This window comes from Salmo trutta, chromosome 22 (assembly GCF_901001165.1).
Source record: "Salmo trutta chromosome 22, fSalTru1.1, whole genome shotgun sequence".
NCBI lineage: Eukaryota > Metazoa > Chordata > Actinopteri > Salmoniformes > Salmonidae > Salmo > Salmo trutta.
This window is the reverse complement of record NC_042978.1, coordinates 14,956,789-14,983,447: the sequence shown is the minus strand read 5'-3', so window position 1 is coordinate 14,983,447 and position 26,659 is coordinate 14,956,789. Positions and strand designations below refer to the sequence as shown.

Here is a 26,659-nt window from a genome sequence, read left to right as displayed (position 1 = left end):
TGGTTTGTTTATCAAGGTTTACGTTGGTTACGGTCTTGTCTTACCCACGCATGTGCGTCCGCTCCCGTCCAGGGTGAGACCCTCAGCACACTCACAGAGGAAGGAGCCCTGGGTGTTGACACAGCGCCCATTGGTACACACACCCGGGAACACCTCACACTCATTGATGTCTGGAGGGGGGGGGGGGGGGAATCGGGGGTTATTAAAGGACTGACTGTACTGTATGACTCATCGGTTTCTGTGGGAGGGAGTGGAATACCACAGGGAGGGCGACAGAGGGTCATTATGACTGTGAGAATGTCTGCTACCAACAGAATGGCTAATAGACAGTAGCAGCAGTGTGTGTGGGGGTCAATACGGGTTTTACCTTCACAGTTGACTCCCTTCATACGAGCGAACCCTCTGGAACAGGCCGTGTCTGTAGAGAGAGACATCAGTTACAGTACACACCTCACACTTCAGTATCTTCATTAGGAGTGTGTTGGTCTACAAGTCTGTGTGCGTTTGTGTGCGTACTGACCGATCTCGCAGCGTTCACAAGGACTGCCCCAGGCGGCTCCCAGCGTAGAGCAGCACTCAGACTTGAGCGTGGCGCCGTTGATGTTGACCTCACAGCGGCCATCTTGGATGTTCAGCCAGCACGTTCCCTTCATGCTGTCTGTAGAGGGAGGAAGGGGGGGAGAGAGAGAAGGAAGAGAAAGGGAGGAGAGAGGGAGAGGGAAAAAAGAGCGAGAATGTCAGTAAGTGAAGGTAATCAAGAGAACCCAGCCAAGAAAAGGCCCTTCAATTCAAATGTACTGTGACGCATCAACACATGTCTCATTGATATACTCCATTCATTCCAAGCACAACACTACAGGCAGTGGTTAATAACTAACTACAGGTGTCCCTTTCAACAGCTGCTTATACCAAGACACATGCATCAATGACTTTAATAATTTGCTATGGCACTCCTAATGGACTGAGAGCACAGTCATAACAAACGGGATGTGCATTTTCTCTCCCGAGACCATGAGCCCACCCAAAAACTCGACCACAATTTACATTCTTGCCGCCGAGTGATTGACTTTGAACCAAATAAATGACTCTGCTTTGAAAATAAAACAGTTCTATATTTGAAAGTACAGGAATCTATCAGACTGACAAGGCCGGCTCATGTTGGTATTTATTCGAATGACTCATCCAAGATTACATCTGTAGATGGATGTTCAGATGCGTCTGGACATGCTCCCAAAGCTGACATCGACTTGTTTATTTAGTGGTATAAACCTTCTAAAACGCCTATGAGGCTCGAAACCTTGGCTCAAATCCCACTCCTTACTCTGACTGTCTATTTGATGATTCTCTGACAGAAGTTTGCCTCAGGACCCCGTTGTTTTATGAATTTGGGTCCAATTTTAAGTCGGCCAGTTATGACAGACGCCTCGGCCTCTTACCCACACAGATGGTGTTGGTGGAGTCCAGCTTGCTGCCGTGGGAACACTCGCAGTTGAAGGACCCGGCGATGTTGCGGCAGATTCCGTTGACACACGGACTGGAGTCACACTCGTTGATATCTGAAACACATGGACCAGAGCAGGGTTAGGTATGGTAGTGCAGAGACAGTTAAATGGTCATCCTTAACATCTAGACAGGCTTTTACTTCAACAATGTCATGACTCTCCTGGTCGAGGATCCTCAGATCTCAGATCAGCTTGGCAAATGGCTGACAGATAGCCAGACCCCTCGCTCACCCACAGGAGAGGAGAGGCCGACTCTGGGCCGGTTTTATGACACCTCACGCCAAACGTAAATCTTATGCAGCAGAGAATCCTCTCCTGCTCTTCAGTACCAACCAAAGGAATGCCTTTGTCCTCCAGGAAACTTTTGCTGCCAAAACTATAACGCCCCAAAAAGTTTCTAAGATAGGAATGTTAAGAATGGTTAGTGGTGATCTTAATAATAATGTCAGATTGCTTTTCATTTTGTGATGTTATTAAAAACTGTATATTGTAACTTAGGAAGGAAACACATTCTAGCTGTCAAGTTTCCATCCAGTATGTTGCTAATACAATATGAAGAATGACGAAACAATCTTTGTTAAGATATGAAGGTGATTTTAGTTTTCTAACGAGATCATAGTTTTCATGTCCGTTGCACATTAACTAAGCCACGCCCCCGAATGAGGTCAGAAGAGCGTGTCAGTGTGATGGAACCACCCTTTTCGACCAGTGCTTAAAAGGACTCGCTAAGAATTAACATACCAGACCAGCAGACGTGAAGCGTGAGCTAAACGTTACAAGATTGAAACTCTAAGACCAGAAAGCGTGCAGCTGTGGCTACACGTTGAAATGGTTAGAAACTCTCAACACAAGGTGAAGAAGATAACCTCACTAGACCAAAACATTGACAGTCTGCAGCTGTGCATGTAAAGGGGTCTAGAACATTGACTACCTACCTGAGGAAGAAAAGAGGTGAGAAGCTCACCTCAGACAATCACTGGTGAATCATTGAAGCCACAGCCAACTATGAAAGACATTGTGACCTCTGGTGGACAATCAGAGCCTTACACCCATCGAGCAATTCTCCATAGAAGGATCGATTGGTTTCAACCGAGATAGACAACGAACAAAGACATTTAACTTACACGTAAATACATTGCATTTCTTACCCAAATGTGCTTTCTCTATCTCTCTCTTTCCCCACCCCCTCTCCATTGTGTAACAAGCCGTCATATCTTGTCAGTCCACTAGGAACTTTTGGCTCATGTAAGTGTGTATGTGCATTCTGTGTTATTATTTAGTTAGTTAGTAAATAAAACATTAAATCAAACTGTGTAGAACTGAATAATCAGAAAAGGCTGGGGTTCTTGCGGATTCAAGAAGTCTGCGACGTTTAGAATGAGACTGATATGAGGTAATGATTAATAAGTGACTGTTATTGATATATAACTTATATATATATTCTAGAGTTTAATTCGGGAGATGGTAACTCGTTCAACAACTTCTTCCGTGGTGCCCCAAATTCCTAATGAGTTAATTGTTACATGATTCATTTAATCTGGTCACAATTGAACATAGTTAGTTGACTTGATAAATAACAGTCATCACATTAATGCAAGTCACGTCATGACAACAAAGACAGAAAACGTTATGGAAATTGGTTCAAGGACAGAGGATGTAAGCAAACATGTGGTCATATATTTTGATGGTCTATTTGACTACCTTCTCTCCATGTGTGTTTAAGTGTTAAAACAGTTGCAGGTGTATGCACATCTAGACGATTAGACAGCTGCAAGGTATGAAATAGCACTGAAGAGTGTTTTAATGCATTGAGTCTTCAAAACGAACTGTTGCTCCTTTGGCGTTTGTATGAGGTGTTTACCTTCACAGGTCTCAGAGTCTGGTTTGAAGACGAAGCCTTTGGGACAGGAGCAGGTGTAGCTGCCAGGAGTGTTTCTACACAGGCCGTTGTCACACAGCAGACGGTTCACGAGACACTCGTTGATGTCTGGGAGACATGAAAGAGTCGAGGAGAAGAAAACAAAATGGTTGACTTATCAAGTGTAGGGGAGAGTGGGGTAAGTTGAGCCATTTTTTACATACAGCATCACTCCGTCAATGGAAATAGTATTCTCTCTAACAAAGATATCTACCTATATTTCAGGATGTTGTGTTTTCCTGGAAATAATCTGAATTCATGTAAACATTACAGTTTTGAAAACATAGCTTGTGACCAAAAAGTGGTCTCTTGGCACAATTTACCCCGGATATGGGGTAAGTTGAGCCACGAAACAGGGTAAGTTAAGCCACCTACAAACTTCTGTACCGAATGAAATATTACACCTACCTTTTTAAAACCACGTCTATCTTTATTAAAACCATGTCTATCATGTCTATCCCATTAGCATCGTTAACTGGCTACATACGGAGTGATTGACAAATGTGCGAACCAAACAGACATACATAGTCAATATTGCTGGAAATTAATTGGCAGATTATGTTTGTCTTTTCAAGCAGTGGTGGGAAAAGTACCCAATTGTCATACTTGAGTAAAAGTCAAGATATCTTAATATAAAATTACTCAAGTAAAAGTCAATGCTGCCCAGTACAATCCTACTTGAGTAAAAGTCTAAAAGTATTTGGTTTTAAATTTACTTAAGTATCAAAAGTAAATGTAATTGCCACAATATACTTAAGTATAAAAAGTAGAAGTAAAAGTATAAATCATTTCAAATTCCTTATATTAATCAAACCCATATGGCACCATTTTCTTGTTTTTTAATTTACGGATAGCCAGGGTTACGCTGAAAACACTCAGACATCATTTACAAATGAAGCATGTGTTTAGTGAGTCCACCAGGTCAGAGGCAGTAGGGATGACCAGGGATATTCTCTTGATAAGTGCGTGAATTAGACAATTTTCCTGTCCTGCTAAGCATTCAAAATGTAATGAGTACTTTTGGGTGTCAGGGAAAATGTATGGAGTAAAAAGTACATCATTTTCTTTAGGAATGTAGTGAAGTAAAATAAAAGTTGTCAAAAATATAAATAGTAAAGTAAAGTACAGATACCACAAAAAACTACTTAAGTGGTACTTTCAAATATTTTTTAAAAGTAATTTACACCACTGTTTTTAAGTCAATAGAGGCTAACCAGGGTCGGATAATGCAATGTGGCTTTGATTGGACAGAACCCAGGAGCTTTATGTTCATGACAGTTTGCATTGAACACATGATAAAATGTTTCTACTTTCAGAATTGTTTGGTGAGTAACTCATAGGTGGGCTGGGAGATACTGGTAGCTCGCGAACGACCTGTTGAAGACCCTGATTTAGATACACGTTTAGTTTTTTGGACCTAACTTGCTTAACACATTTTCTATGTGATTTCTTCCTTTACAGACTCCATGAAATGATGACCTCTTCCTAAATACTTGATCAACTTAATAATTTTGTGTATGGTTTCCTAGAAACAAGGGTGGCTCAACTTACCCAATTGGCTGAATTTACCACATTCTCCCCTAACACAAACCAACCAAAACAATCAACCCCAGTGTTTAAAATTATAGGTGATTAGTCATCCGACTTTGTTCATACGTCAAAGTTAAGGCCACGAAAGTACAGCAGATATGGAACTCAGTTTGACTTCAGACTACTGTTATTCAGATATGGAACTCAATTTGACTTCAGACTACTGTTATTCAGATATGGAACTCAGTTTGACTTCAGACTACTGTTATTCAGATATGGAACTCAGTTTGACTTCAGACTACTGTTATTCAGATATGGAACTCAGTTTGACTTCAGACTACTGTTATTCAGATATGGAACTCAGTTTGACTTCAGACTACTGTTACTCAGATATGGAACTCAGTTTGACTTCAGACTACTGTTATTCAGATATGGAACTCAGTTTGACTTCAGACTACTGTTACTCAGATATGGAACTCAGTTTGACTTCAGACTACTGTTATTCAGATATGGAACTCAGTTTGACTTCAGACTACTGTTATTCAGATATGAAAACGTGACAAACTTTAATTTGGGTCGCTGCTTTTCTCAGCAGGCATTGGAGAGTGGATACAGGAAGACTGGACTCACCCACGCAGTTCTTTCCGCTGGAGTCGGACTCGTAACCGATGTTACAGATGCAGCGGTAGCTCCCTCTCAGGTTCTCACACATGCCGTTCTGACAGATGTCAGGGTCCAAGGCACACTCGTTGATGTCTGAAGAGACACAGAGGACAAACCCACATGAGACACAGCCTCATCTTAAGGCTCTCTCCAACAAACATATTCATTGTATTCTTTCACTCTTTGATTTGAAATTCGGAGGGAAAGTCACACACTTCGGAGGGACGCATTGGAATGTTTGAGGGGAGGCCTGTTAAATGTCAGAATAACTAGCAGTGATAGTAGGGCAGGCTCCAAACCACACAGACTTAAGATCAAACCGTACCGGTAACATTACTCACCTCTGCCGTCAGCGGTGATGCCAATCCCACTGCTGCACACGGCCTGGAACTCAGCTGAAAGGCAATTAAAAACACCTGTAAGTCACCTGCTAATACATCCAGTGTAAAAAAAAAAAAAACACAATTTACATTATAATTCTAACAATCACTTCTGCAGTATTTGGTAGAGTTCTACAGGATCTTAGCCTGGAATCTGAACTGGATTGTGAAGTGAAGCAATTCTGAAACAGAGCTAACAGGATCTTAATAACAGCACACGTAAACCACTGATGCTTGCTGGTGGGGTAGGGTTAGGTTTGGTCACCTGAGTTGCGGGCAGGGCAGGGCAGGCAGGGCTCTCCGAAGCCGTGTTCAGGACTGGCACAGCAGCACTCAGACTTGGTGACGGCGCCAGGGAAGGGCCGTGAGCATGTGCCCATCTTGATGGCGCCGTAGCAGGTGGTGCGCATGTGTGTGTCCACACACACTCTCCCGTCCACGTCAATGGCCAGGCCCGGTGGGCACTCACAGCGGAAGGAGCCCTCAGAGTTGATACAGCGTCCGTTCATACAGATGCCTGGGGTCTGGCACTCATCAATGTCTGAGGGAGGAAGGAGAGAAGAAAGGAAGCAATACAGTAAATAATTGTATAGCCTTATTTCATTTAGATAATCACTTCAATAACACTTTATTAATCCCTCCAGGAGCAATCTACTCCCTTGAAGATGATCTGTAGATCATAGGAGGCTGGTGGGAGGAGCTATGGGAGGACGGGCTCATTGTTAACGGCTGGAATGGAACCAATGGAACAGTATCAAACATATGGAATCCACATGTTTGACTCCGTTCCATTGATTCCATTCCAGCCATTACAATGAGCCCGTCCTCCTATAGCTCCTCCCACCAGCCTCCACTGCTATCGATGTTGATCAGACTATCAACAAGTGATCCAGTGGGTCAGCTATCAACTGCAACTCTGTTGACTTCAGATATCTGCAACTAGTGTATGGTAGATGACATACCTGTGCAGTAGCGTCCGTTAGGTGCCAGGGCAAAGCCAGGTTTACAGATACACTTGAAGCTACCATCCTCATTGATACACATTCCATTGAGACACATGTTGGTGGTGGCACACTCATCATGATCTGGAAGAGCGCAGGGAGACACGCTTTCATTTATAATGGCCTAGTTGTGCAATAATCTACCACAGATTCCGTAGGTTGAATATATAAATGAATGTCCATCGTTACCGATGCAGTTCTTTCCATCAGGAGTGAGTTCAAAGCCAGCGTTGCAGATGCACTGGAAGCTTCCGCCAGTGTTGACACAACGTCCGTTACGACACATCACTCCGTTCACGATGCACTCGTCAATATCTGTGGAGGGGAGGGGAGTTTGACTGTTAGCCAGGTTAGGTACCAGTCTGTTTCTGTTCTGGACACCGTCAGGCCAACGTACCCAGTCTATCCATACCATCCAACTGTTGGAATAAAAAATGATCATGGTGAGTGATTGGAACATACCAATGCAGGATTGTTTGGTGGGGGTGCCCTGGTAGCCTTCGTGACACTTGCAGTGGTACGACCCAGGTGTGTTGACACAGTCTCCATTGACACAGGGGTTGCTGACGCACTCATCCACATCTGAAGGAGGGAGGAGAGGAGGAGAAGAGAGGAGGGAGAGGAGGAGAGATGAGTTCATCAGTAAAACCCAGGGTGCTCCAATTACAAATCTGAACACTCCCATATGTGTTAAAAAAGGTTAGAATCAATGCTAATGTGTAAAGCTACCCTGAGTTTTACATCAGCCAGAGAAGTCCCATGTGTGGCCAGAAGATGGTAGTAGAGTACATGTCATTTTCCTAACTGTAATGACTTTGCAGTGGGCTTACCGATACACTCCCCGCGTACATCCTGTCTGTAGCCCATGTTACATTCACAGCGGTAGCTGGTCGGGGTGGGGATACAGCGTCCGTTCAAACACAGGTTGGTGAAATGTTTACACACGTCAACGGTCTCATTGAGTGATACTGAGGATACACAACAGAACACACAATTACATGACATTACTAAACAATGTTTATTATTCTCAAAAACACAGTGAAGAAGACGAAAAGAGGTGAAAAGTTGCTCCCATCATTATTTTGACATTCAGGTGAGTCTCATTAAGATACAATCTCTTCTTCAAAAGACCTGGTCCATGAACTGATCAACAAGCTATACACTGCATTCGGAAAGTATTCAGACCCCTTGACTTTTTCCACATTTTGTTACGTTACAGCCGTATCCTAAAATGAAATAAAAAATGTATAATCCTCATCAATCTACACACAATACCCTATAATGACAAAGCGGAAACAGGTTTTTAGAAAATGTAGCAAATTTATTACATATAAAAAACTGACCCTTTGCTATGAGACTCGAAATTGAGCTCAGGTGCATCCTGTTTCCATTGAACATCCTTGAGATGTTTCTACAACTTGATTGGAGTCCACCTGTGGTAAATTCAATTGATTGGACATGATTTGGAAAGGCACACACCTGTCTATATAAGGCCCCACGGTTGACAGTGCATGTCAGAGCAAAAACCAAGCCATGAGGTTGAAGGAATTGTCCGTAGAGCTCCGAGACAGGATTGTGTTGATGCACAGATCTGGGGAAGGGTACCAAAATATTTCTGCAGCATTGAAGGTCCCTAAGAACATAGTGGCCTCCATCATTCTTACATGGAAGAAGTTTGGAACCACCAAGACTCTTCCTTGAGCTAGCCGCCTGGGCCTTGGTCAGGGAAGGGACCAAGAACACGATGGTCACTCTGACAGAGCTCTAGAGTTCCTCTGTGGAGATGGGAGAACCTTCCAGAGGGACAACCATCTCTGCAGCACTCTATCAATCAGGCCTTTATGGAAGAGTGGCGAGATGGAAGCCACGACTCAGTAAAAGGCACATGACAGCCCGCTTGGAGTTTGCCAAAAGGCATTTAAAGACTCTCAGACAATGAGAAATAAGATAAGAACTCTTTGGCCTGAATGCCAAGCATCACGTCGGGAGGAAACCTGGCACCATCCCTATGGTGAAGCATGGTGGTGGCAGCATCATGCTGTGGGGATGTTTTTCAGCGGCAGGGACTGGGAGACTAGTCAGGATCGAGGGAAAGATGAACGGAGCAAAGTACAGAGAGATCCTTGAAGAAAACCTGCTCCAGAGTGCTCAGGACAACGACCCTAAGCACACAGCCAAGACAACGCAGGAGTGGCTTGGGGACAAGTCTCTGAATGTCCTTGAGTGACCCAGCTAGAGCCCAGACTTGAGCCCGATCGAACATCTCTGGAGAGACCTGCTCCCCATCCAAGCTGACAGAGCTTGAGAGGATCTGCAGAGAAGGATATATAGATAAACTCCCCAATATATAGATAAACTCCCCAAATACAAGTGTGCCAAGACTCGAGGCTGTGATTGCCACCAAGGGTGCTTCAACAAAGTACTAAGTAAAGGATCTGAATACTTACGTAAATGTGATATTTCATTTTTTTATACATTTGCAAAAAAAAAGAAAAAAGAAAGAAAAAAAAGAAGAAAAAAACCCTCAGCTGCCAGAATAATAGTTTGTGTGGAGGTGCTGACTAACGGCAAATAAACTATAAACTATCAAAATAAAGAAAGTCTCACACTCCATGTATAATCTCCCAGCAATTTAATGGGTATTTACCAACGTTTCGGCACCACACTGCCTTCCTCAGGGTTTATACATTTGCAAACATAATATTAATTCTTTTTTTGCTTTGTCATTATGGAGTATTGTGTATAGATTGATGAGGGGGAAAAAAACAATTTAATCCATTTTAGAATAAGGCTATAACGTAACAAAATGTGGAAAAAAGTAATGGGGTCTGAATACTTTCCGAATGCACTGTATACTCAGTTTAAACCATAGAATTTTGAATTAAACTATTAGTAATTTTATATAATCTCTATGGTTTAAACAATATCTAATATCTCTGATACAAAACGTAAAACCACCAAACACTACCCAATTGACACTTTTCACGGCCCAACCAACTCACCGATATTACGCCCCCCACCGTTTCCTCCGAAACCATTTCCTCCTCCTCCTCCTCCTCCTCCATGTCCCCCTCCTCCAATTCCTCCTCCGTTGCCATGGTGACCATTGCCATTAGGTCCGTTTAGGTTGAGCTTGTAGCCATAGCTGTAACCGTTACCGTTGCTGCCACCACCATGGGGGAAACCTCCGTTACCTGTGCCATGGGGAACCCCATCGATGCACAGCCTTCTGTACTCATCTACAGGAGAGAGCATGGAAAGGGTTAATGTTGGTTCATCTTCAAATGACTCCCATACACACATTTACCTCAATATGTTGTTTTGTTATGGTTTGGGTCATTTTGACCTATTTTGAAAGTATATACTGTAAATGGGTAAATGGTTGCATAAACTCACACATTAGAACAATGCCCAGGCATGATTATGGCTGGAAAATGGGGAGGTACAGTGGCTTGCAAAAGTTGCCTTACAACCTGGAATTAAAATAGATTTTTGGGGGGTTTGTATCACTTGATTTACACAATATGCCTACCACTTTGAAGATGCAAAATAGGTTTTATTGTGAAACAAACAAGAAATAAGACAAAAAAACAGAAAACTTGAGCGTGCATAACTATTCACCCCCCCAAAGTCAATACTTTGTAGAGCCACCTTTTGCAGCAATTACAGCTGCAAGTCTCTTGGGGTATGTCTCTATAAGCTTGGCACATCTAGCCATTGGGATTTTGCCCATTCTTCAAGGCAAAACTGCTCCAGCTCCTTCAAGTTGGATGGGTTCCGCTGGTGTACAGCAATCATTAAATCATACCACAGATTATCAATTGGATTGAGGTCTGGGCTTTGACTAGGCCATTCCAAGACATTTAAATGTTTCCCCTTAAACCACTCAAGTGTTGAATTAGCAGTATGCTTAGGGTCATTGTCCTGCTGGAAGGGGAACCTCCATCCCAGTCTCAAATCTCTGGAAGAATGAAACAGGTTTCCCTCAAGAATTTCCTTATATTTAGCTCCATCCATCATTCCTTAAATTCTGACTAGTTTCCCAGTCCCTGCTGATGAAAAACATCCCCACAGCATGATGCTGCCACCACCATGCTTCATTGTTGTGATGGTGTTCTCGGGGTGATGAGAGGTGTTGGGTTTGCCCCAAACATAGCGTTTTCCTTGATGGCCAAAAAAGCTCAATTTTGGTCTCATCTGACCAGAGTAGCTTATTCCATATGTTTGGGGGGTCTCCCACATGCTTTTTGGCGAACACCAAATGTGTTTGATTAATCTTTTCTTTAAGCAATTACTTTTTTCTGGCCACTCTTCCATAAAGCCCAGCTCTGTGGAGCGTACGGCTTAAACTGGTCCTATGGACAGATACTCCAATCTCTGCTGTAGAGCTTTGCATCTCCTTCAGGGTTATCTTTGTTGCCTCTCTGATTAATGCCCTCCTTGCCTGGTCTGTGAGTTTTGGTGGGCGGCCCTCACTTGGTTTGCTGTGGTGCCATATTCTTTCCATTTTTTTTATAATGGATTTAATGGTGCTCTGTGGGATGTTCAAAGTTTCAGATATTTCTTTATAGCCCAACCCTGATCTGTACTTCTCCACAACTTGGTCCCTGACCTGTTTGGAGAGCTCCTTGGTCTTCATATTGCCGCTTGCTTGGTGGTGCCCCTTGCTTAGTGGTGTTGCAGACTCTGGGGCCTTTCAGAACAGGTGTATATACTGAGATCATGCGACAGATCATGTGACACTTAGATATCACACAGGTAGACTTTATTTAACTAATTATGTGACTTCTGAAGGTAATTGGTTGCACCAGATCTTATTTAGGGGCTTGATAGCAAAGGGGGTGAATACATATGCACGCACCACTTTTCAATTTTTTCATTTCACTTCAACAATTTTGACAATTTTGTGTATGTCCATTACATGAAATCCAAATAAAAATCCATTTAAATTACAGGTTGTAATGCAACAAAATAGGAAAAACGCCAAGGGGGTGAATACTTTTGTAAGGCACTGTATATGTAAAAACCTGATCGGATCTATGTTTATGTCGATGTATGTACAGTTGAAGTCGGAAGTTTACATACACTTAGGTTGGAGTCATTAAAACTCGTTTTTCAACCACTCCACAAATTTCTTGTTAACAAACTATAGTTTTGGCAAGTCGGATAGGATATCTATCTTGTGCATGACACAAGTTATTTTTCCAACAATTGTTTACAGACAAATTATTTCACTTATAACTCACTGTATCACAATTGGGTCAGTGGGTCAGAAGTTTACATACACTAAGTTGACTGTGCCTTTAAACAGCTTGGAAAATTCCAGAAAATGATGTCATGGATTTAGAAGCTTCTGATAGGCTAATTGACATCATTTGAGTCAACTGGAGGTGTACCTGTGGATGTATTTCAAGGCCTACCTTCAAACTCAGTGCCTCTTTGCTTTCATCATGGAAAAATCAAAAGAAATTAGCCAAGACCTCAGAAAAAAATGTAGACCTCCACAAGTCTGGTTCATCCTTGGGAGCAATTTCCAAATGCCTGAAGGTACCACGTTCATCTGTACAAACAATAGTACGCAAGTTTAAACACCATGGGACCACGCAGCCGCCATACCACTCAGGAAGGAGACGCGTTCTGTCTCCTAGAGATGAACGTACTTTGGTGCAAAAAGTGCAAATCAATCCCAGAACAACAGCAAGGACCTTGTGAAGATGCTGGAGGAAACAGGTACAAATGTATCTATATCCACAGTAAAACGAGTCCTATATCGACATAATCTGAAAGGCCGCTCAGCAAGGAAGAAGCCACTGCTCCAAAACCGCCATAAAAAAAGCCAGACTATGTTTTGCAACTGCACATGGGGACAAAGATTGTGCTTTTTGGGGAAATGTCCTCTGGTCTGATGAAACAAAAATAGAACAGTTTGGCCATAATGACCATCATTGTGTTTGGCGGAAAAGGGGGAGGCTTGCAAGCCATCCCAACCGTGAAGCACGGGGGTGGCAGCATCATGTTGTGGGGGTGCTTTGCTGCAGGAGGAACTGGTGCACTTCACAAATTAGATGGCATCATGAGGAAGGGAAATCATGTGGATATATTGAAGCAACATCTCAAGACATTAGTCAGGAAGTTAAAGCTTGGTTGCAAATGGCTCTTCCAAATGGACAATGACCCCAAGCATGCTCCCAAAGTTGTGGCAAAATGGCTTAAGGACAACAAAGTCAAGGTATTGGAGTGGCCATCACAAAGCCCTGACCCATCACAAAGCCCTGACCCACTGGGAATGTGATGAAAGAAATAAAAGCTGAAAAAAGCATTCTCTGCTATTATTCTGACATTTCACATTCTTAAAATAAAGTGGTGATCCTAACTGACCTAAGACAGGGAATCTTTACTAGGATTAAATGTCAGGAATTGTGAAAAACTGAGTTTAAATGTATTTGGCTAAGGTGTATGTAAACTTCAGACGTCAACTGCATGTGAGCTAGATAGACAAGACCGCGGTCATTGTCTTCACCCAGATCTTTTCCATCTTTCTCCTTTTGTTTTTAGTCATGAGGTTATACTCTTCAGCACCTTGTCCACGGTGAGGGGATGTGGGACCGGGGATCACTTACATTGTCAGTTACAGTTTGGGTCTAGAGCAGTCATCCCCCTCTTCAAAGGGGGAGACACTCTAGACCCAAACTGCTACAGACCTATATCTATCCTACAAACAGATCACCGACCATTTCGAATCCCACCGTACCTTCTCCGCTATGCAATTGGGTTCCGAGCTGGTCATGGGTGCACCTCAGCCACGCTCAAGGTCCTAAATGATATCATAACCGCCATCGATAGGAGACAATACTGTGCAGCTGTATTCATCGACCTGGCCAAGGCTTTCGACTTTGTCAATCACCACATTCTTATCAGCAGACTCAACAGCCTTGGTTTCTCAAATGACTGCCTCGCCTGGTTCACCAACTACTTCTCAGACAGAGTTCAGTGTGTAAAATCGGAGGGGCTGTTGTCCGGACCTCTGGCAGTCTCTATGGGGGTGCCACAGGGTTCAATTCTCGGTCCGACTCTTTTCTCTGTATACATCAATGATGTCGCTCTTGCTGCTGGTGATTCTCTGATCCACCTCTACGCAAATGACACCATTCTGTATACTTCTGGCCCTTCTTTGGATACTGTGTTAACTAACCTCCAGACGAGCTTCAATGCCATACAGCTCTCCTTCCATGGCCTCCAACTGCTCTTAAATGCAAGTAAAACTAAATGCATGCTCTTCAACCCATCGCTGCCCGTACCTGCCCGCCCGTCCAGCATCACTACTCTGGACGGTTCTGACCTCGAATATGTGGACAACTACAAATACCTTGGTGTCTGGTTAGACTGTAAACTCTCCTTCCAGACTCACATTAAGCATCTCCAATCCAAAATTAAATATAGAATCGGCTTCCTATTTCACAATAAAACATCCTTCACTCATGCTGCCAAACATACCCTCGTAAAACTGACTATCCTGCCGAACCTTGACTTTGGCGATGTCATTTACAAAATAGCCTCCAACACTCTACTCAGCAAATTGGATGCAGTCTATCACAGTGTCATCCGTTCTGTCACCAAAGCCCCATACACTACCCACCACTGCAATCTGTATGCTCTCATTGGCTGGCCCTCGCTTCATATTCGTCGCCAAACCCACTGGCTCCAGGTCATCTATACGTCTTTGCTTGGTAAAGCCCCGCCTTATCTCAGCTCACTGGTCACCATAGCAGTACCCACCCGTAGCACGCGCTCCAGCAGGTATATTTCACTGGTCACCCCCAAAGCCAATTCCTCTTTTGGCAGCCTTTCCTTCCAGTTCTCTGCTGTCAATGACTGGAACGAATTGTAAAAATCACTGAAGCTGGAGACTCATATCTCCCTCACTAACTTTAAGCACAAGCTGTCAGAGCAGCTCACAGATCACTGCACCTGTACATAGCTCATCTGTTAATAGCCCATCCAACTACCTCATCCCAATACTGTTATTTATTTTTGCTCCTTTGCACCCCAATATCTCTACTTGCACATTCATCTTCTGCACATATACCACTTCCAGTGTTTAATTGCTAAATTGTAATTATTTCACCATTATGGCCTATTTATTGCCTTACCTCCCTTATCTTACCTCATTTGCACACACTTTTTTCTATTGTGTTATTGACTGTATGTGTGTTTATTCCATGTGTAACTCTGTGTTATTGTTTGTGTCACACAGCTTTGCTTTATCTTGGCCAGGTCGCAGTTGTAAATGAGAACTTGTTCTCAACTAGCCTACCTTAAATAAAGGTGAAATAAAAAAATTAAATGACAGGCAATCCAAGCTATTCAAGGTGTTCATTCATAACACATGCACAAAATAACTCAGCAATTGAGTGCAAAGGGGAGTTTGGACTGTGGGTTAGAAGTCGTAAGTTGTGTGTGTGTCTGAGACAGACGAGGAGAGAGTGTGTGTGAGTGTTCGTGCATGTACTCACCAGAACCTCTGACAGGGCACATCTCAGGGATCTGTCCAGAAGCCCAGCAGCGGCCCGTGTCACAGCAGCACTGCATCTTGGTATACTGGCCCTGCAGGTCACCTGCACAGCGCCCACTCGCTAACGCTGAGAAACACGTGCCCACACGCTGGTCTGAGGGAGGAGAGGATGGAGGGAGAAGGAAGAGAGAAAGAGAGTTGGGAGGAGAGGTCAGTATGCTTCAGGGTGAGTCACTCAAATCGCTCATGATGTTGTAAACACGTTTGACTTCCAGGTCATGTAGAACATTTCATGTTAGGCAGACCATGTTATAATGCACATACTTTACCATACTGTAAATACTCTGGTGACAAGGTATAAACCCAGCTTCTACTGGGTCACAGTGTATGATTGTGACGGGAAACAAGAGTTTGTACATTCTTCAGGATCACAAGAAAATTCTAAAGCTATTAGCACAAAAAAGCTTGACAATCACCTCCCTACCACAAAGATGATACACAATTGGGAGTAGGGATGGAGGTGTGGTTCCTTCAGCCCTGAGGAGGTTACAACTAACAGCCGTCCCTCAGGTCAGGGTCAATAGGCTGGGGGAGGAAGGGGGAGGGAAAGGGTGTGTTCGGGTAGGTGGAGAAGAAGTGAGGGTCCCTTGGTGCATGCGTGTGTTTGTGTGTGTAATGCAGATGAAAGTGTAGGTGGAAAGACAGAGGGAGAGAGGGGGAAGGGGGAGTGTCGTGGAAAATTACAAAATTAGACAAACTAGGATGTTGTTTGTTTTTGTCTTGTTTTGATACAAAATTTCTCCCTAAGGGGTAACTCTGCAGGGAGGTCGGCAGTATGAGGGAGTATAAGCAAATTTGCAAAATGGTTTGAACAAGTGTGTTGTTATGCTCTTTGACATTTGTCTTAGAAATGTTGGTATTAAAAAAACTGGGAATGTATTAATTTGTCATACGGTGAATAAATCATCTGAAATTCCAGAATCAGGAATGTCTTAAACTGTTGTTTTGTTCTGTCCTCTCTCGAAGTTATGGCGATAGTGACTACAGATGGTATCTTGATGTATGGAAGAAATAAATTGACGAGAACAGTGTGAACTTCACCCCCCCTAACTGGCTGAAGACTGGACCTTGTCCTTCACCACTTCTACCATGAGACCTGAGTCCGAGCCAGCAACCTGTACACCACATCCAGTCGAAGATATTAGCTGCCTTTTCTCTCATGCCTTTTCTCTCAGGAGTGCGACATGAGTCCACGTGGAGTGAGCATGGAGAGAGATCCCGTCCAAACTTCTCTCATGCTGCTGGCTTACTGGTAGGAAAAGACATAATGGACTGTAAAGGACAGTGGTGGCTCAGGTGAGAGACATTATCAAGGGCCATCCACTTTGAACATGTGCCATTGGGAGGACGAACTGAAACACTTTCTGAAGAGGAACATGAAGAAACGCCAGAAGAAGAGCGCCGGGAAGGAGGGGGGTGGTCAACTGTGCCTGTAAATTCATTTAGGGTTGCTCTAAACTGTTTATTTGGGGTATCACGTTGATTTTGGAGATTCACACACCGGGAAATGCATCAAATGCATTGAGATACCGATCTGTCATTAACATACCACTGGCGACAGTAAAACAGGGACAAATGGGGGCTGTAAATGAGAACCGTTAATACTGATAATATATGGTCCCATGTTTGTAAATGTGCATTCTAACCGTGTCGGTGTGTGCTAATTTTAGGGTCTTGAATATGAGTGATAGACTCAACGTGGAGCACTGAAAACTGTCATTCTAAATGTGGGTTGTATAACCATGATGGGGACATTGATAGTAGGGGTTTTGTTTTACCATGTTATCAGAATTCAAATGTTAAAGCGCATCAATACATATAACTTTCTGGATGATACAGTACAATTGACTTAAGCTTGTTTTAGTATGTTTATAACTATATAAGTGAACTAGCAGTAGTGACTAATATGTTATGGGCTAGATGGAATGATTTATGTGCAAATGTTTTGTAACAGGAGGCTAAGTACATACAGGGCATGTATTTGAGACAGAATGTTTGCATAAGGGTGTTAGTTGCAGAGATAGTGTTGTGATTTCAGACACTTTTGTCAACTTTCAGTGAGGAGTTTGTTAAAGAAGGTACAACACTTGAAATAATAGCCACCAATCAGTGCTCCACGTTGAGTCTGTATACCGGAGGCCACCTCACCAGAAGGGCAGTTTGCTGTAGTAGTACCATCACATCTCCTGCAGAGGGTGCCAAATGATAGGTGACCATTGCTGTACATTCATACCCGGGGTGAAGGTAACTTGACTATTGTCATGGAACATCTGAAAGAGCTCAGCGGTGATCTCGCAAACGAACACCAATCAGACAACGATTGGAGTCCGTTTGGATGGGTTCAGTCATTGTTTGGTGTTATGGGAGCTACAATATTTCATTGGCTGATTTATGGCTTAGTTATCTTTTTTGCAAAAATGCTTATTCTAGAATGCTTATTATAGAAATTGTAAAGCAAAACCATTGACACTATTCTCGCCATACCATTACTGACCCCTGAACCCAATTTACTTTCCTATGCCTGATTACATGTCTGATGAAGACGGTGATAATCCATAACACCAAGGTAAAAACATCGAGTTAATTTTGCAGCATGTTCATAAGCCATGCCCACTACGCGGGTCATGTAAATGGTGCTCACATGGCAATGTAGACAGTCAATGAGGCGATTCGATTCAAATCAAATCAAATTTTATTTGTCACATGCGCCGAATACAACAGCTGTAGACCTTACAGTGAAATGATTGCCTTGTGTGTGGGGATGAAGCATGTACTGATGTTTAATTCCTGTTCCTTTCCCCCTTCTGAGAATGAATTGCACTATGTGAAGGTTTGAAACTCAATGACAACAGAGGTAATTTACAACTGTAATATGCTAAGTGTAAGAAAGTCTTTCCTTTTCCCTCTTTCCAAATCATGTTAATGCTTGTTTGATGAAAATGCTTTTTTTCTCCATTAGGTTGAGCCTTAGTCTCAAAAGGGAGGAAATGTGTTGGAAAATTACACAATTAGACCTAATATGCTGTTTTTACCATTGCCCATTGTTATATGCTAGTGTTTTTTTCTGATGCAGGCTTGTTGTCTTGTGTCTGAGTTATAAGTCTGGGCCTACAGATAAGAGCCGGGTGCGACCTCAGTATGTGACATCCCGTTTGTACTATCTGTATGAACTCCTCTGTGTGGAAACTTGCAGGAAGGAACAGACAATGGTGGCAACGTCAGCTATCTTAATCTACACAGACAAGCTAAACGCCTTTTATACACTATGTTCCCCACCCCTGTTTGCACACATCTGCTAACTGCAACAGAGACAAAGAGGTTTGACACTTCTATAAAAGCTGAGAGCCAACTCTGTTCGTTGGGCCTTAACTATGCACTGTTGAAGTGCATAGTTAATTACTCCATTTTTGCAAATCTTATTATAAAGTTGTTGTTTGAAGAGTCTGCAGTCTCTTCCCTTCGAACAGATAAAATCCCCTACAGGAGGGAGACGTGCAAGTCGATTAACTTGTCTAATGAGCTAGCAGTCCGGAATTAATCAGTTCCATGTGGAGCAATTCTGGACAATTATATTGGACATGAGAAGCTCTGTGTCTGGAGCTTATAGCCATGCACTTTAAACATCCCAAATTCCCCTCCCTCCTTCCCAAGGGACCAACCCAGCTGGGGGCAGAATTGGGGGGCGGTGAGGGGTGGGTGGGAACAGGCCATTAGAGGGAGGGAGAGTGGGTGAGGCAACGGAATGGAAGGGAGAAGGGAGGGCGGTGATGGGGATGATGATGACTTAAATTGGAACCAGACCCTTAGCTAGCTAGCTAGCCTATAGAGAACAGCACAACTGCATGCTTTCTTTTATACAGACTGGGTTTTCACAATGCGACAGATGAGGCATTAGGGCTGATTAGTGTCGGACTCAACAGGTCCCTCCGGTCTGCTTCTCCATGCTACGCTGTCCCAGAATAACGCCAGCCCAGGGCCAGGGGAGGCATGCAAGAAATCAGCTCGGCTAGAGCCGACATTCCTGGACCTGGAGCCCCCCGCTCACCTCATGTGTAGTTTCTTAGTCTACCTCCACTCGCAAAACGCACCCAAGCAAACAGGGCCGAGTCGGTCGACTCACACAGGGGAGCCAGCCACAGCATGCGTCTGGCTGGAGCTGAGGATATACGGCGGGATGTGTCAATGTGTCAGACAGGGCCTGAAATCACAGCTCTCTTTTATTTGTTCCTGGGGACTCTACAGTTCACCGGGTTACACTAGACAGATGGATGGGCACTCTGGGTGAGAAAGAGAAAACGGGGTAAGACAAAAAGGGGCATGGGGAGGGGAGAGGGAGAAAGCAAGAGAGCGAGGGGGCAGAGAAAGAGAGGGGGATGGGAGGAATGTTAGCAGAAAGAAATATCTCCAGTGTGACCCAGTAGACTCCAGTCTCTCCTCAATCTCCCCCTGACCAGAGAGAGAGAGAGAGATGGTGGGGGGGGGACAAAAATGAAGGAGTCTACTGGGTGAAATAAGAGAGATTGGGGGAAGACAGAGAGATAGAAGTGAGATGAGAGAGCGAGAGCGAGAGAGAGAGCGAGAGAGAGAGGGAGTCTACTGGGTCAAAGAGTAGAGCAGGATGGGAAAGACAGCAAAGACATATGAGAAAGAGATCCAGAGCGATAGAGTCTTCTTGGTCAAAGTGAAGAGAAAGCAAGAGACCCAGTTTAACTTGTTGGACCATCCCATATGTCTCCCTCTCCTCCCACCACCCCCCTGTTCCTACCTCAGTGGGCCGTCATTTTCCACACGCATGTTCCCAATCAGGCTACGCTTCCCTCTCCCTTCCCCTTGTCCCTCTCGCCCACTGCTCTACCCCTTTGTTCCGACACAGAACAACAGAGAAAGGGGATAGTTTGGATAGTTTCTCCTCTCTCCTCCCCCTCTCTTTCTCCCCTCTTCTCTGGCTCGTCTTGCTTGTTGTCGTGGTGGTGTCAGCTTTGTTCTCCTGCAGGCCTCTAAGTGAGTACAGATGCGTTCTACCTTGAGGCTAAAAAATCTGCCACACGACCAGGCCAGGCAGAACAGAAAAGAACAGAGGGCTCCTTGTGAGATCATTGTTGACACTGTTCATTGTTCGCTTGGCATTTTCACCCGGTTTCCCTTTATTAGCCAAAAGACAACAAACAAGTACAGCAGGGATATTCAGCAGATGATGGAAAATGGATCACGTGCCAACGTAAGAGGAGGTCCAATAAAACTTTGACCCAGGAGACAATTTGAATACCGCGTTCTCATGTCTAGTAGACTTTGGGGCGCACGACTTTTCAATTAAAGTAATCAAGTGGTTCTGCTTGGCTAGGAGAGGGACCTTGAGTGTAGGAGAGTTGTTGGACTCCCAATCGAAAGCTGTTCGAAAGCAACAGGGCCAGCTCTCTGGCGGCCATTTTGAAACGAGCTGCCGGAGATTGCATGCGCTCTACATTAACACCCGGTATTGTTTCAGGGTGTGAGTCAGAGGGGTGCTAATGCTAACTGGAATTACAGCAGTCAAGGCCAAGTGTGCGTCCCTGGGCCTGCACATGATGACTGCAGACCTGCTTGAGTCATCAGAACACTAGTCACAGGAAGGGATGGAGGGAGAAAGAGAGGAAGGAGGGAGAAATCCAGATGTGAACAGTCAGTGGCTAACAAGAGGGTGAAGGAGGGAGGGAGGGGTGTGTGCTGTGGGCGGGCAGCGGTAACTCACCTACACATCTGGCACCGTCAGTGCTGGTGATGTAACCACGGGGACAGGTGCAGACGTAGCTGCCGGCTGTGTTGGTGCATTCACCTCCGTCACACACACCTGGGTTAGTGCTGCACTCGTCAATATCTGAAACGCACACACAAACAATTAGATCATTGGAGTTAGAGAAAACACTGAGCTTCATGATAGTCATACACTCATCATACACACGCGGTAACTCAAAACCCCTATCACAGGCATTATTTGGAAGAAATCCTTTTCCTCGATAACAGCTGCTCAAAGTATTTGGATCCATGTCAAATATTTGAAGAAGTGGACAATATCTCATCTGTCAAATACACTTGAGGGCCTCAAATAATAACTGCTCATAACTCTAAATACAAGAGCAGGAACAACTGCTATACTGATTGGAAAAAAAGGGTTCTAATAGGGTTCTTCGGCTGTCCCAATAGGAGAACCCTTTTTGGTTCCAGGTAGAACCCTCTGTGGAAAGGGTTCTACATGGAACACAAAAGGGTTCTACCTGGAACCCTAAAGGGTTCTTCAAAGGGTTGTCCTATGGGGACAGCCGAAGAACCCTTTTAGGTTCTAGATAGCACCGTTCTTTCTAAGAGTGTACTAGACACAGTCAAGCCAACCTGAGTGGAGGTCTGAAGTCTACAAAAGGAAGAGGCGGTCATATGGAAAATCTCTGGGATTGTGTTCCGTCAAAGACTCATGACTTTATTTCACGCTGGTCTGCACTTAACAATGTTCAACATAGCTCAGTGGACTTCATAACTGTGGTGGATTTTAAGAGGTCTAAATGGTTAAAGTTTCCCACACACACATCATGGGAATACTTCAGCTGCCCCAGAGAGACTATGGTCAGGGTCAGTCTGTCCTATCTGGTATAATTCTCCTGTCTTATCTGGTGTCCTGTGTGAACTTAAGTATGCTCCCTCTAATTCTCCCATCTCTCTCTCTCTCTCTCTCCCTCCCGGAGGACCTGAACCCTAGGACCATGCCTCAGGACTGGCTGTCCCCGTCCCCAGTCCACCTGGTCGTGCTGCTGATCCAGTTTCTGCTGTTCTGCATGTGGCTATGGAACCCTGACCTGTTCACCGGACCTGCTGTTTGACCCTCTCCCCCTCCCTTTCTCTGTCTCTACCACACCTGTTGTCTCCATCTCTGAATGTTTGGCTATGAAAGACCAATTGACATTTTACTCCTGAGGTGCTGATCTGTAGCACCCTTTATAACCGCTGTGATTATTATTTGACCATGCTGGTCATCTATGAACGTTTGAACATCTTGAAGAACAATCTGGCCTTTACCTTTTAGTGCAGTGGGCTAAATCAGGGTCACACAGAGTGTTTCTTGGTAGTCTTAAACAAATCTACTTTGAAACTAAAGTTTACACCTCACACACATGGTTATGGGCTTAAAAAAAGAAGACACCTGTACCATGTCAGATATAGAGTTGAAATGTATTACATTTGAGTTCGCATCCCAATATTAGACTTCATATAAATCACAGAAGACTGAAATATAACAAAACAGTTGGACACAGAAAAACCGGATTTTCGGCAGCTAAAATATTAATAACATTCCACCTATAAGGCCACTAGATCATTTGACTGCAGGAAAGGGCTACTGGCTACTGAAAGGGCTACTCTTATAATCTCTACCGGGCACTGTCAGAAGAGGACTGGCCACCCATCAGAGCCTGGTTCCTATTTAGGTTTCTTCCTTGGTTCCTTCCTTGGTTCCTGCCTTTCTAGAGTTTTTCCTTGCCGCACTTCATTACATGCTCTTATAAGCACTTTCTGATCATCTGCTGATGTAAAAAGGGCTTTTTCCCTTTTTCAAAGTGGAAATTACAAACTTTAAAATACTTTTAAAAACTCAAATACACTACAAGTTTGCATTTCCTGTTGTACAGGACAATTCTCAACAACAAAACAATGATCAAATTAAGATCCTACATCTGTACACTAGACCTGGGAGTCAGCAGTATATAGCTAGTGTGTGTTCGTGTGTGTGCCTGTATGTGTGTGTGTGTGTGTGTGTGTGTGTGTGTGTGAGTGAGAGCCAGTACTTGGCAGGGTCCAGTCTACCGTGTGGTGTATTACAGTATATAACAGTATATAACCCTACACACAAAAAGGCCTCTCACTGCTATGATGGTGAGAGTGAAGTGAGGCTCCAGAAGGCATTAGGTTTATATGCTGTGTTACGCTTATTTATACACATATATCATTACCCTTTAGTTAAAATTACAGTATGCGTGTGTGTATAGTGTGGCGTGTGAGAGGCGGGCCCCTAAATGTGTGTGTGTGCAGTCGGTCGGTATGCATTAGTGGTGTGTGTGGTGTGTGTTGGCAGTGGGTAAGCATTAATGCTGTCTATGGGGCAGTGTGTGCGTGTTTTGTAATGACGCACACAGTGGGAAGTTAAGAGGCACTGGGTCCCCTGCTGACTATTGTCAGACTGCTTTAGTGAAAGGTTCTCCTCAAGTCATTAAAAAGCAGCAAAATAAACGTGGTGTCAGCATTCCCCCTGAATAGGACCAGACTTTACACAGCACAGACATGGAGCGCTGTGTGTGTTTAGGGAAATGTCTGCCACCTGGATAAATGACCACTGTTCAATCATCAAAGTGTGTGTTGTGAGACTGTGTTTGTGTGTGAGAGAAAGTATGTATGCATTGTGTATATATATGAGTGAGTGTGTATGTGTGTGTGTGTGTGTGTGTGTGTGTGTGTAGTATGTGTGCGTGTGTATGTCTAAATAGGTTGAGTGTATCAGTATGTGTGTATCTCTGAATAGTACAGGTGTGTGTGTGTGTGTGAGTGTGTGTGCGCGTGCGTCTGTGTGTGTGTGTAAGAGTGTGTCTGTATGTATAGGATGTGTAGTGTGTATAGTGAGTGTGGGTCTACAAGTGTCAGACGCTATGGGGAGGTCCGTGTATATAACGCTGAAGTCATCTCTGCTCTGTAAGTGTTTCTTTGTGCGAGCGCTAACAGCTGGCCCTGTGCCAGTAGACCGTATTTATGGAAGGAAAATGGGGGGCAAAAAAAAAAAAGGAGAGAAAAAAGAACGAGTGCGAAACACGACTGGAGCGAAAGGAGCTATGAAATCAGGTAGGTTGCTTTGGCAAAGAAGAGCTACCTCCCAGACATGTTAACAGCTCCAAGACTGGCTCCACTAGAACATGACGCCATGTTTGTGCATAAACTTGGAGGGCATTTTGAAACCCATTTTCCTTTGGAATACTGATGGTGGTCTGTGATGTCATAAGTGAACAAAATGGGGCTTGAATGTCTCAATCTCAGAGCTGTGCTATTTGAGGTATCTGGGTATTTATAGTTGTGGATGGTGAAACTTTGTATTCTCTACCCTTTAATTAAATACTTGACGTTTTGAGACTAAAAACTGACTCTGCCCCAATTAAGCTCTAAAACAATGTTACCTAAAAGCATCCACCATCCAGCCCCCACCTTGGCCCAAACGAAGCCCAGCGATGGAGCCTCAGGTCTGGGGCTGATCCACTACTGTCTCCAATTGTCCTGTAATTAGTTCACCTCCGAGGACCTCCACCCCCATACGCTGCCTCTCATCCCACCAGGCTTCAAAGACTACAGGGCACAGGACACCTCTCCTGCTCGTCCAACCAACAGGCCTCTAGCACCAAAGGGCTACCGCAGCACAATCCAATTTCAGTGGGACTGTGATAGGACAGCAGTGTCTGTGTGTGTGTGTGTGTGTGTGTGTGTGTGTCTGTGTGAGTGCATGAAAGCATGCATGTCTCTGTGTCTGAGAGAGAGAGAGAGAGAGAGTGTGTATGTGTGTGTGAATCCTTCCCTCATCACATGACCAGCTAATTAGAGGCTCCTCCGGGTATATGAGTGTTTCCAACCCTTCATTAACCCTCAGGGTCTACTGATGTCTAACAGCTGAGCTCTCTCTCTCTCTCGCTCTGTAGCTGTCACTGGACACCCAGGCGCCGTTCAAATCCTCTTCCTTCGCACCCTTCCTTCCTTCCTTCCTTATGTGTGTGTACATGTCCATACCAGAGACTTGATAACCACAGAAGCCAATAGCCACAGTACTCAAAAAAACTGCTAACGAAACCCTGGCAAAAAATAAAATAAAAAAATGGATCTACGCTCGCAATTCAAAATCAAATTTTACATTTTAGTCATTTAGCAGACACTCTTATCCAGAGTGACTTACAGTAGTGAATGCATACATTTCATACAATTTCATAGATTTTTTTTTTTCTGTGCTGGCCCCCCGTGGGAATCGAACCCACAACCCTGGTGTTGCAAACACCATGCTCTACCAACTGAGCTACAGGGAATTCTCAACTGAGGCATTGAGTTCACTTAGCTACGCCTGCTTTAATTCACGGCCAATACGTTTTCCATTACACTAACTCACTGTTATACATTCCCATTTGTTATAAAAGGTGCATAATGTGATATCACCACAGAGGGTCTGTGGACTGTGTGTGTGACTCACCTTCACACTTGTGGCTGGTGTCACTCTGGCGGTGGCCCGCTGGACATTTACACTCATAGGAGCCCACTGTGTTGATGCAATTACCTCCTGCACACAGCCCCGGGATGGCCTGACACTCATCCACATCTACAGGGGAAAAAGAGGGTGAAAGGAGGGCGAGAGAGAGAGAATGTAGACCATCAGCACAAATAAGCAGCACTTAACAGGCGTTGCTTTAAGAGATGCATTTTAAATACTCTGTTTACTCTTAATGAGCTAAGAATCTCCCAAAGCTTTGCTGCCCACTAACCTTGAATCAGATGGAGTCTATAAATGTGTGTGAATGAATTTGGATTTTACACTCTGTGATTTACAGCACCTTAGCCTTTAAAGTGAAGTAGGCTGGGCGCATACATTACATTACAGTACAATAATCAATCATGAGAAGACGTATGGCAAAAATAAAAAAAAATCCTGAGCTTTCAGTCCCGTATTAAAACTTGTTGAAAGGGGCGAAGCAGGAAAGAACAGAGGATATCTTGGCACCGCCACCTAGGAACCAAGATGACTCCAGACTGCAGCACTTGTTTGAGGAGTGAGTGGGTTCATGTATATTTCCCCATCATGCCATGAGTAACTAGGATGGAGCTGTGGGCGTGGGACTCTGATTGGACAGTGAACACAGTAACCAGGAAGCATGACATGTCTTCTTTAGAGTCGTTAAAGAGAGGGAGGAGTTGTTATCACCTCATCTTCCTCCCTCTTCCCGGAGAGTAAGAGGTAAAGAGAGAGGCCCAACTCGGAGGAAAATCTGTCTCCCTCCACCAGGTGACTTGGAGTTGTTGTGTGGAGGTCAATGACTGTCGAATTTGGTCAACAA

General features: G+C 44.1%; 1 protein-coding gene across 3 annotated transcripts in view; it reads right to left on the bottom strand.

Moving 5' to 3' along the window:
- Positions 1–26,659, bottom strand: part of LOC115158183 (fibrillin-2) — a 90,481-nt gene that overhangs the window by 26,139 nt on the left and 37,683 nt on the right. For all 3 annotated transcript variants that reach the window (XM_029706811.1, XM_029706810.1, XM_029706813.1), the window contains exons 8-23: positions 25,801–25,926; positions 21,295–21,420; positions 15,508–15,660; positions 9,997–10,233; positions 7,825–7,962; positions 7,457–7,576; positions 7,184–7,309; positions 6,956–7,078; positions 6,259–6,534; positions 5,955–6,008; positions 5,581–5,706; positions 3,364–3,489; positions 1,437–1,556; positions 521–658; positions 368–418; positions 45–170 (exon numbers count right to left, since the gene is read on the bottom strand). In XM_029706811.1, coding sequence (XP_029562671.1) covers positions 45–170; positions 368–418; positions 521–658; positions 1,437–1,556; positions 3,364–3,489; positions 5,581–5,706; positions 5,955–6,008; positions 6,259–6,534; positions 6,956–7,078; positions 7,184–7,309; positions 7,457–7,576; positions 7,825–7,962; positions 9,997–10,233; positions 15,508–15,660; positions 21,295–21,420; positions 25,801–25,926 — 2,166 coding nt within the window. The remainder of the gene's footprint in view (positions 1–44; positions 171–367; positions 419–520; positions 659–1,436; positions 1,557–3,363; positions 3,490–5,580; positions 5,707–5,954; positions 6,009–6,258; positions 6,535–6,955; positions 7,079–7,183; positions 7,310–7,456; positions 7,577–7,824; positions 7,963–9,996; positions 10,234–15,507; positions 15,661–21,294; positions 21,421–25,800; positions 25,927–26,659) is intronic.